Source organism: Rhincodon typus, chromosome 3, assembly GCF_021869965.1.
Source record: "Rhincodon typus isolate 14 chromosome 3, sRhiTyp1.1, whole genome shotgun sequence".
In the NCBI taxonomy this organism is placed as follows: Eukaryota; Metazoa; Chordata; class Chondrichthyes; order Orectolobiformes; family Rhincodontidae; genus Rhincodon; species Rhincodon typus.
The window spans coordinates 49,933,233-49,945,563 of record NC_063334.1 but is presented as its reverse complement, the minus strand read 5'-3'; the positions used below and the strand labels follow the sequence as shown (position 1 = coordinate 49,945,563).

The 12,331-nt window shown below is 37.5% G+C and overlaps 1 protein-coding gene across 4 annotated transcripts in view; it reads left to right on the top strand.

Moving 5' to 3' along the window:
- LOC109915183 (selenocysteine insertion sequence-binding protein 2-like) overlaps positions 1 to 12,331 on the top strand; it is a 112,296-nt gene that overhangs the window by 82,965 nt on the left and 17,000 nt on the right. For 3 of the 4 annotated variants that reach the window (XM_048621447.1, XM_048621453.1, XM_048621443.1), the window contains 2 exons: positions 4,795 to 5,015; positions 8,762 to 8,916. In XM_048621447.1, coding sequence (XP_048477404.1) covers positions 4,795 to 5,015; positions 8,762 to 8,916 — 376 coding nt within the window. The remainder of the gene's footprint in view (positions 1 to 4,794; positions 5,016 to 8,761; positions 8,917 to 12,331) is intronic. The other variant, XM_048621460.1, reaches the window with a different exon arrangement.

The following is a 12,331-nucleotide window of genomic DNA, read 5'->3' as shown; positions in this document are numbered from 1 at the left end:
TATTGGAAGTGCTGTGGTAATACAGAGAATGGAAGTCTTTATGATTAATTACTGTCAAAGTTTAGGTGGGCTTGTCTCAAACACCTATATGGATTGATTTTCCAAAATACATTTTGAGGGAAGCCATACATTCGTAGATTTCTGAATCAAGGGAAATACAGGATTGGGGTGATGCTGAAAATGAATGGATCTCAGAAATACATGAGGAATAATTAATAAATGTTTTCAGTGCAACTCTAAATATTCCTATCAGGAATTGTCCAAGGAAAAAGAGTGAAGTATTCGAACCAGCCCATGAAAGAGATGGTTTTGAACGTGAATTTGATTTCAGTTGTGCTGTACAAGGTAGTGGCTGTTCCTCAACAATGTGTGGCCTTGATTGGCTGAACTATCATTTGGAAAGACTGGACAAAGCAGACAAAAATAGGTACTAACAGTATGAAAGCTCTACCTGTCCTCAATTCGGGGATGATAATATTTGACCATCTTTAAAGAGAGTGGCCCTCACTTGTGGAATTAAAGGACTGCATTATTTTGTAAATTATGTCATCCAGAATGACATACCATTCTTACTGAATAAGCTTTCGATGTAAAAGGCAAAATACATTTGGACTTGGAGGACAGTTTTGTTAAAGTGGTAAACTTGCAATTCACGGGATCCATTCAAGAAAAGGAATTTCTTATCAAGAAAACCAAGATTTCTGCTGATGAGATCATACAGAAATTGCATAAACAATTGCTCATCTCTCCTCTCAGAAATTAAATCTATTCTTAGTTGATGCCAGAATTATGGATAAAGAATAGAAATTTCTTGTGGAATGGATCACATTGCAATGTGGCAAATGTATTACATATCAAATCATGCCACCACATCTGGTAGTACGTATTCCATTAGCCCAGGAATTTAAAGAACGATCAGCCATGAATTTGAAGATGTGGGACTGAATTTGGAAACGTGGTCACCCAGGTTTACTCTATCCCAGGTGATAATGATAATAAGAACAGATGACAGTAGACACAGTTATGGAAAAGTGGATCAGAACAGGTATTGGATGACCAACAAACTATTTAACCATAATGGAACTAATTGCAAATGATGAATTTCAGGACATGAGAGAACCTGTATGTTATGGTAATGCCCACAACTACAGAAAGTCTGTTCATTGATATTGTGTGAAAGAAACCATGCAATAATTGATGAAATGTTGCACAGAAAATTGAACTGAAAGTTATGAATGGCACTGGCAAGGGCATTACATGCAACAAATTCATTACAGTTGGTTGGGAAGTATAACCTAAAGCAATTAGAATGCAGTCAGAACCCAAAATTCTGTTCAGTACTGCATGACAATCCTCCAGTATTTGAAGGAACACTGGTCAGCTTGCTTCTTTTCTGTCCTCATCCAAATAATGCATTACACACCAGCAGAAAAGCATTCATTAAAGCTGAGGCTTCAAAAGAAATTCAGACGAGCGTTGAGGCATCCATCAGACCATCTAAGAGAGATTTCTGATTTGGGGAGGTGGTTATTTATTAAACAGGGATTGGATAGGGCCAGTAAAGATTATTGGATGTGATGGGAAAACTTGCATTTGTATTACGAGAACCTGACTACTAGTAGAGTGAAAGATTAAGGTGATAAAATAGGCTAAGCGAAGTTAGAGAACTGGAAAGAATTCGGAGTATATTCGGAAGTTGGTGATAGAAGGCAACCTGCTTTGTCACACAGGTGGATCTGTGCAGAAAACGTCCTACCAGATTACACCTATAAGGTGAAGGCTAGGTTGGTTGCTAGAGGTTTTGAGGAATGTTTGAAGAAAAAGAGAGTTTACAGTTGACTTGCACATGGCTGGGAAACTAGTGTTAAGTGTTAATAACCTGTGCGTTTTTTCTAATATTAGTTAACAAGAGAAACAACAAGGCTTTTTCTTAATGCATTCACTCAATGTCTACTGGTCAAGGGCTGACGTCGCGATGTTACTACTGTCTGGGTGCTTTTTGAATATTTTTAACTACAGACTTCAGTTTTTAATAGCAACGTTCATCATCTACATACTATAAAAATACATTTCTACACTCTGACACAATGTGAGCTCTTTTCTACTTGCTGTTATGTGAAAACATTATTTTCTAGCTCTTATTTCAACATGTGCTAGCACTCTGAAGGGCTGAAAAGCTCCACTTGGTTTTAGATTTTCGGTGAGAACAATAACCATTGTCCTTGAGTTCACACCTTACTGTATCTTGCTCAGATGTTCATTATTCACATGTAATTCTTGATTGGCAAGTTGGAGATTGTCCCACAATAGAAAAATATCAAAGCTAGTGTAACTGTACCTTCACCTACACATGTAGGACATTACAAGTACCACATTTAGGGAAAGGAGAAATTTTTTTCTCTTCGCTAGATAATCATGCTGCATCAATATTAATGCTCCTATTCCTTTCCAGCCAAAATCAGCTAACTCCATACATGGGGAGGATTGATCATTTTTGTCCAGAGGACTTAGCAAGTCTACCAAGTGAATAGCTAAGCCTGAATTTCTTTTCATTCCGTTTTATTATTTTATTCCTTTTTTTCAGTCTGAATGTTGCTTTCTAGAAATCGACCTATAACACACAAAACTAAAATCTTAAAATCTTATTATCACATTCACATATTTGTGTGGAATTTTGGTGTGAATTTTTGATTTTATTTTATTAAAACTGAAGTCTGCACAAGTCTAGACAAACTACAATTTTGGATTCAAATCATCTAATTCAACAGTTGGATACTGGTGTCAGCCATTTTGGTTGGTAATGCAGTGTATCTAATCAATTGATCATATTTTTCAATGTTTGTTGTATAGAATAAGTTTGGTTAAAACCATAAAGATTACGAGCAGGAGTAAGGCATTTCGTCTATTGAGCCTGACTTCTATAACTTCTGACTCCCTTGGAACTGAAAGACCTGTAAACTCTTCCTAGAATATATTTAATTATCCAGACTCCATTGCTGTACATGGAAAAGAGTCCCAAATGACCCTTGAAGAATGAGTTCTTTTTGATCCTATATGGGAGATCCCTTACTTTAAAACTCTGCCTCCCAACTTTAGATACCTCCATGAAGGAGCACCATCTCAGCATTTATCCTGTCAAGTCCCTTTAGAATCCTTTTTGTTTCAACGTGACCATCTCTCATTTTGAGTTCCAGTGAATATAGATCCAATCCAAGCTTCTCTGAACTGCTTCCACTGTGAGTATATATGCCTTTTTAAGTAAGGAGACTAAAATTGTACATAGTGCTCAAGGTGCAGCAACAACAATGCCCTGTACAGTTGTAGCAAAACTTATGAACTTCAATGAACTTTCCCCCGCAATAAGAACACCACGTCATTTGGCTTTCTAATTTCTTGCTGGATCAGCACATTTTTATGATTCATGTACAAGGACTTCCAGATCCCTCTGTAGCATGGCATTCCACATTCTCTCTCCATTTAAATTATTTGCTTTTGTATTCTTAAGTCCGAAAGTGGGAAACCTTGCATTTTCCAACATTGTATGCCATCTGCTAAATTTTGGCTCACTATCTTCATTCCCTTTGAAGACTATTTGTGCTGCCCCACAATTTGCTTTCCCCTACTCATTTTTGTATTGTCAGCAAAATTAGTTACAATACAGTCAGTCGCTACATCCATGTCATTAACATGGATGGTAAATATTTGAAGTCTCATAACTCATCCCAATGGCCACTTTACTGATTACAGTTTGCCAATCTGATATTTATCCTGACTTAATTTCTTTTCCATGTTAATATATCACCCCCAACACTTCTTTCTTGGCAGTAACCTTTTATGTAGCACCCTTATTGGGTCTCTTGGAAACCCAATATTCTACATCTACTTATCCCTTTATCCACCCTACTTGTTAAATCCTCAAATTGCTCCAATGAATTTGTTAAAATGATGTAAACAGTTCAGTTTTTCATAGATGTATATTTTATCGTTGATGTATTGTTTTGAATAGGGACAATTTTGTGATGTTTGTAGAAAGGAGCAATGATTATGAGAATGAGGTTTAGCATTCATGATCTTTCAAAAAAAAAAGTCACATGCACGCACAAGCTCAGTGTTTTTCCTGTGCAAGATGAAACCATTTAATTTCTTGTATTCAGAAACTTCAAACTTGAAACATCTCAGTAAATATCTGCATACATGCTTGATAACGGAAAGACCTTGGTTACATAAATGATTTTTAATTACTTCATTAATTTAATACTATTTAATTTCTCTATAGTATCAGTTTTAAGATCTATTATTTCAATAATATTCTCAATGGACCACCGTTCTTCACATTTGTAAATTTAATTTCTTTAAATTGTCTATTGCTTGCATCATCATACTTCTCTATCATCTCTGTCTTCCCTTGACTACATTGGCTCTGAATCTTACGTTATCTCAAATATTTAAATGCTTCATGGCTTTGTCCCTCCTCCTGCTCCTGTATCTGCACCACCACCATGATCGTACAAATTCACTTGTACTGTAATTTCCACTCCTGCTTTGTACTTGTGATTCATTGCCATCTGAATCCAAAAATCATTACAATTTCAAATAATGAGGCACCAATTTGCCCTGTAATGCAAATTTCTACTTTGCCTGTTTGCTTTGCCCATTATCATGTGATAAGAACAGCAAGTGCCAATTTTCCAAGAGTTTAATTCCTCTGTGTATAGATGCTGTCACCACGTTTTTCCTTGTGTAATATATACTTTGCAATAGTTTTTCACCATGTGCATGCTTTTTCTCGTTTAGATATTGCAGCCAAGTGCTCAGTAAAGAAGTTGATAGCTATGTGACTGACCTGCTGAAAGAACTTGTCCGTTTCCAAGATCGTTTGTACCAAAAGGATCCAATTAAAGCTAAGAAAAAACGTAGGATTGTAATGGGGCTGAGAGAAGTGTTAAAACATCTAAAGCTGAAAAAGCTGAAATGTGTTATAATTTCTCCCAACTGTGAAAGAATACAATCAAAAGGTAATTTGTTTGTAATTGTTCCTTTTACAAGATGTAGAAAAGTGAAAAATTAATAGAAACAAAATTAGGCTGATTAGTATATCGAGCACATTTTGCTATTCAGTGATATCAAGACTGATCTATGACCTGCCACCGTATCCTTAACATCTTTAAGACCATCAGACATAGGAACAGAAGTAAACCGTTCAGTCCATTGGGTGTGCTCCTCCGTTCAGTGAATCATGGGAATCCTCAATGCTTGATTCCCTTGCTGAATAAAAATCTGACTCACCTCAAATATACTTAACAACCCAGCCTTAACAGCCTTCTCTGTTAAACAGTTCCACAGGTTGACTACCCTGTGCATAAATGCTCATTACTCTAAGACTGTCTCAGGTCCTAGATTCTCCCACAAAGGGAAACAACCTCCCAGCATCTACCCTGTTAAGCCCTCTGAGAATCTTATGTTTCAATAAGATCTTCTCTCATTCTTGTAAATTTCATTGAGTACAAGCCCAAACTATTCAACCTCACCTCATAATAAGATCCCTCCGGGATCAACCTAGTCAGCTTTCTCTACAATGCCTCAAATGCCAGTATATCTTTCCTTATATAAGATGACCAAAACTGTTCACAAAATTCGAGGTGTTGTCTGACTGATGCATTATGTAGTTTTAGCCAAACCTTCCTATTTTTACACTCCATTCCCTTAAAAATAAATGCCAACAGTCCATTTACCTTCCTATTTACCCATTGAAATTGTATGCTAGCTTTTTTGTGATTCATGTATTAGGACTTCTAAATCCCCTCTTGCTCAGCTTTCTTCAGTCTTCACCCCATTTAAATAATAGACATAATTGAAACTAAGTGCATTAATTATCTCTACCATGATTAAAATGGAGAATAATTGGAAGATATAGAGAAGGGGGCATCTAATGGGGATGGGAGGAAGCTATAAAGGGGGAGACACATCTCGGTGAAAAATGATATGAATCTGGATATTTGCTTAATGTGAGTGGGCACAATAATTAAACTGAGAAAAACACATCTTACTGTGAAGGCCTATGCTGTAGTTGATATTATCTGAGTCACTAACTCTTAATTTTCTCTGGTAAAGCTAAACATTCACTGTTCCTGCTTTAATGTTTTTAATTATAGTGCAATTAATTTTGGATGATCTGGAGTTTTAAAACTTCTATCGCCTTTGGGACATTTGGTTTATTGCGAACTTAATTCGGTCATGTTCCATGTGAAAATTAATTTGAATTAGTAACAATAAAACAAAACTTCACAAACTAATTAAATAGTATAAAACATTAAATCTACTGCTAAAGTGTATCTGATCAAAAACTGAGCACTGTGTAACTTGCACATTGCAAGTTAATCCCACCTGTTCATTAGTCCAAACATTAGTCAGTTCTGCTCAGCTTTTGCTTAGATGTCAGATACTTCTTCAACAACTGAACGTTACAGACAAGCTGGGCTGTTGCCTCCTTACTGGATCTACTCACTGGAACTTTTTACTATTACTGTCATGAGGAGCAGCACCTTCACTCAGAATCAACAGTTTCAGTATCAGTCAGCAATGTGAAATTGAACTTCCTCACACATAAACATTTTTTCTGTTGGTTATGGGTAGAGTAACAATGTAAAAAAAAAAAAAATGAGTGATTTCTAAATTCCTAATGAGTACCTTGATTTTCTCACCTAGTCATTCAAGTAAAGTCTATTATGATAATTTCCAACCTCAATTTTTTAAAAAAATCTAATTTTAAAACAAAAATACTTTACTTTACTCTGGCTTAGTCAATAAAGACCCACTTTGTCAATAATAAAATGTTTGTGGGCATGTAACCAATCAGAAATATTATCACTGTCTCAGTTGTCAGTACTTGTTGTAGCAGTGCTGCTTGAAGACTGAAGCTTAATGATATGCTCAATTTGAAGTTCTAATCCATTTGCAAAAAAAGTTGTTCCAAATTCTCAAGTAATAATTCATCTTTTCCAATAAGATTAGGTTGGACAACCTAGAAAGGTTAGCTAGATTAGAAGGGTGCACATCTTCTTTCTTTGACTGAAAAAAATGTCAGTTGATAATCAGCCACGATTTGCTTCTTGATTTTCAGGTTGTTACTGAGGATGCTTCTCTGGAGGGTGTTCCTCTCCACATTCCATCTTGTATTTTGGTTTTGTGTGGGGTGTTTCTGACTAATTTTCTTCTAAATTTATTCCTAAAATTGTTCAATATCAAGGTCACAGGATAAAGAAAGCTATTCATTTAAAATTAACTCATTCATCCTGAAACACCCTGAAGTTTGCCCATTGCATTGCCTGACTTTTTTAAAATGCCTACACTGCTAAATCTTGAAGTCTGTTTTATGTATTGAATGCTCCATAAAAAGTTCTTTATTTATAAATATCAAATTTATCTTTTCCATGTTGGTGTTTCCTCTGACCAATTCATGAAATTTAAAATAATCACCTAAGTTTATCTTTACCACTCCTACAAATACGTCATACACACCTTTCCTTGTTACTTAGACATTTACCAGGAATCAGCCATTGTTCGCTCGAGTTGTTTACTGCACAACCTCTTATGTTCGAATGTTTCTGTCTTGTGTTCAAGTAACCAGAACTACACAAGTGCAATCTGACAAAAGCATGTCACAATTCAATTGACTATTTTTGTCTTGTATTTTACTGTTCTGGTTATGTAATTCATCTTCTGTTGTTTTTATTGATTTCTGCTGTGCTGTTAATTCTGAGTGAAGATGCTGCTGCTCATGACAGTAATCGTAAAAAGTTTCAGTGAGTGGATCCAGTAAGCTGGCAACAGCCCAGCTTGTCTGTAATGTTCAGTTGTTGAGGAAGTGTCTGACATCTAAGCAAAAGCTGAGCAGAACTGACAAATGTTTGGACAAATGAACAGGTGGGATTAACTTTACCAAGACTCTTGGATCCCTTTCAACTTCAGGCTATTTGTAGAGATTGCATTTTGCTTATTTTTCCATCCTTTGGTTCTTGTTCAAGTTAAATTTCATCCATCATTTCTGAACTGCCTCCTCAAATTTCACTGACCCCCCTAAGTTGGAATCATTTCCAAAGTTCAGCACTTGGACATTGACCTTTGAATATAGGTAATTTTATATTAATTAAAATATTAGTGGTCTGATACCTAGTGGTGGAAATTTGTACATCATACTCCCTTTACTTCCACCCATCTGCTGACATAACTGCTTTCCACCCAGTTGTTTATATATCCCTAGAGTTAACCCTAATTCTCCACTGTTTTGATTTTTTTTAAAACTACAAGCCTTTCATGTAGACCATTGTCTTTAGGAAGTCTAGACAGATTCAAAATGTTTGATCAGAGCATTTTTAAGAAGGGTTATATAAGTGACAGGCAGTTCAACAGTCTGTGGAGAAATTACAGAATCCAAACCAAGAAGCCTGGAGGTATATATATCAATACCAGTATCAGTATTCAGGTGAAGAAAGTTGGGATGTATATTGGATGGAGTTCAAGAAGAGAAAAGCTCAGAAAGAGCCTTTTGTAGCCACAGTTCAAATTGTGAATTTAACCAACTGCATGGCCTATGTGGGAAATAGATTAAAGTCAAAATTTTGTGGGTTTATTTTAAACTAGATGGCCCTGTGTAAAGACTCCTGGTCCAGGGTATACTTGGCAACTGCAGTTGTAAGATGCAGAATATTGACTTCTTTAATATCTTAATATATTAATAATGTTTAAAAATTGTTTTATCCAGGTGGCTTAGATGAGACATTGCATACAATAATTGAAGTTGCCCGTGAACAAGAAATTCCATTTGTCTTTGCTCTTAATCGTAAAGCTCTAGGGCGCTGTGTAAACAAAGCAGTTCCTGTTAGTGTGGTTGGAATCTTCAGCTATGATGGTGCTGAGGTTAGTCTGAACCAATTAGTGATTCACTTTTTCGGTGTTAAGAACAGAATGTGTATTTCAGAAATGATTCCTGAAAGGGTCTGTATACAACATCTATGAATGCATATTTTAAAGAAATCTAGACAAGTCAATTTTATTTTACAAATATCCATTTTCTGTACCGTGTATGCTGGTGTCTGGTCTAATTGTATTTCATAATTATAGGAAAGTTTTAACTAACAATAGATATATTTGTTGAAAAGTGTCTTAAATTAATAAGAATGCTGCATTGTTAAACCCCTTTAATAGCATAGGGCAAGTTGACACAGTCCAATTCACCTTAAAATGTTTATAAGCCATTCGTTTATATTGTGGTGCTTGTAATCTTTTGTTGTAAAGGAACAAATTGGGCCACATATTTACTTAGATCATAGAATCCCTACAGTGTGGAAACAGGCGCTTCAGCCCAACAAGTCCTCACCGACCCACAGAGCATCCCACCCAGACCCATTCCCCTATAAATCCACCTAATCTAAACATCCCTGAACACAATGGGCAATTTAGCATGGCCAATCCACCTAGCCTGCTCATCTTTGGACTGTGGGAGGAAACCCGCAGACACGGGGAGAATGGGCAAGCTCCACACAGACAATCGCCCGAGGGTGGAATCGAATCCGGGTCCCTGGCGCTGTGAGGCAGTAGTGCTAACCACTGAGCCACTGTGCCGCTTGTGTTCACGATAAGTTTGAATTATGTGTGTCAAAACCTATTTTTATTTCCCCACTTGCATCAAGACGCTGTCTATGTCAGATTGGCACAGATGTTGGGTTTTACTTTGGTTAAAAACTGGTATGGATGAGAGGGAGAGGGGTAAACATTTGAAGGAAATAATTGTCTTTGCATTATAAAATCTAAGGTCACAACCACTGTGCAATGCTTTGGGCTGCATGCTGGTATAACAAAAACTTATAATTTGCACAGCACTTTAATATCATAAAATATTCATAGCAAAAATATAAAACCAAATATCATATGATGTGAAAAAAAGCAAAGAACTGCGGATGCTGGAGATCTGAAACAAAAACACAAATTGCTGGAGAAACTCAGCAGGTCTTGCAGCATCTGTGGGAAGGAAGCAGAGTTAATGTTTTGAGAGCCATAACTCTTCTCATCATGCAGTTTCAGTTGACCAAAAACCTATTCAAAGAGTTAGGTAAGGGAGATATGAAAGGACGAAAGTTAGGAAAAGAGGCGTAGATGTTTCAAGAGGCAGCTCCGTACCATAAAGCCATCACACTGAAATCACGGCCAACAATTGCAGAATGATTACATCAGCAGTTCTTAGGCAACAATTGGATGAGGCATTGCTGGTTAAGCCAGCATTTATTGCACATCCATAATTGTTCTTGAACTTCTTGAACTGTTACAGTCCTTAAGATGTAGGAGCAATTTCAGTGCTGTTATGAAAGAACATTAAAGGATATTGATCTGACAACAGTGAAAGAGCAGTGATGTATTTCCAAGTGAGGATGGTGTTTGGCTTGGAGGGAAACTTGCAAATGCTGGTGTTCCTGTGCACTACCTGCTGTTGCCCTACTGGGTGATAGAGGTTATGGGTTTAAAAGGTGCTGTTGATTAAGCCTTAGTACGTTACTTGCAGTGCACAGTGCATTGGTGGTGAGTTTGTGAATGTGGAATGTAATGGATAGGGTGCCTGTCAGGTGGGCTGCTTTGTCCTGGATGATGTTCAGCTTCATGAGTCTTACAGAGTGACGCCCATCAAGCTAGTGGAAAGTATTCCATTACACTCCTGACTTGTGTCTTTTAGTTGATTGATATGCACTGGGGAGTTACTTGCACAATTCCTAGCCTCTAATCTGCTTTTGTAGCTGCAGTATTTATCTGGCTGGTCCAGTTCAGTTTCTGCTCAGTGATAACTTCCGGGATGCTATAGGCATGGAATTCAGTGATGGTAATGCTGTTGAATGTCACATGGAAATGATTAGATTCTCTGTTATTGTACATGGTCATTGTCTGCACTTGTGTGACATAGTATTACTCGCCACTCATGAGCCCAAGCCTAATGTTGTCCATGTCTTGCTGCATTAAAACACTTCAGCACCAGGAGCCTTAAATAGTGCTGAACATTGTGCAATCATCAGTGAACCTGTCCACTTCTGATTTTGTGATGAGAGGAAAGTCAGTAATGAAGCAACTGAAGATGTTTTGGCCAAGACCACTACCCTGAACGACTACTACAGTGATTTCCTGGACAAAGATGATTAATCTACAACAGCTGCAGCCATTTTCCTTTGTGCTAAATATATCTCTAGCCAGCAGAAAGTTTTCCCCATCATACTCATTGACTTCAATTTGTCCAGGGCTCCTTGATTATCATACTTAAATTAGGTGCTACCTTGATTTCATGAGCTGTCACTCTTGCCTTAACTCTGGAATTCAGCTTTTTTTTTTGCCAGTGTTTAGACTGAGGCTGTAATGAGATCAGGCTGAGTGTGAACTAGCAGAAACAAAACTGAATGTCAACGACCAGATTATTGCTGAGCAAATACTTCGCAGCACTGTTAACGACCCTTTCAATCACTTTGCTTCTGATTAAAAGTAGATTTATAAGCCAGTAATTGGCAAGATTGGATTTGTCCTTTTTTTTTGTGGATAGGAGAAAACTGGGAAGTTTTCCAGAATACCAGGGTAGATGCCAGTATTGTACCAAGAACAATCAACAGTACAGTATAGGAACAGGTCTTCAGCCCACCAGGCTTATATTGACGTGAAGCCTCTGTAAACCAAAAACCTTTTGCCTTTTTCTTTTTGACTAAGCTCACAATTTCTCTTGTCATCCAAAGTTCCCTAATCTTGCCAGCCTTATCCTCCATTTTCATAGGAACATGCTGATCCTGAACAAAAACAAAGTTCTGGAAAAGCTCAGCAGGTCCGGCAGCATCTGTGAAGGAGAAAACAGAGTTAACGTTTCGGGTCCAGTGACCCTTCCTCAGAACTGACAGTGGCTGGGAAAACGTCAGTTTATATGCAGAAAATGGGGAGGTGGGTGGGGTAGGGAGTAAAGATGGGATAGAGCCCAAAGAGAGAGAAAGACAGTTGGACAGACAAAGGATTTGCTAATGATCAGGCTGGGAGGATGAATAGTTGTTAATGGGGACTGTTAGTCACTAACAACAGGGGGTGTGTAATGGCAGACTATGTGGTAACAAGGCCTGGTGTGTGGGTTAGGGGACTGGGACATGGGAGAGTTTAGGCCCTAAAATTATTGAACATGATATTGAGTCCGGAGGGCTGTAGGGTCCCCAAGCGGAAAATGAGGTGTGTTTCTCCAGAGATAGTAGGAACTGCAGATGCTGGAGAATCTGAGATACCAAGGTGTAGAGCTGGATGAACACAGCAGGCCAAGCAGCATCAG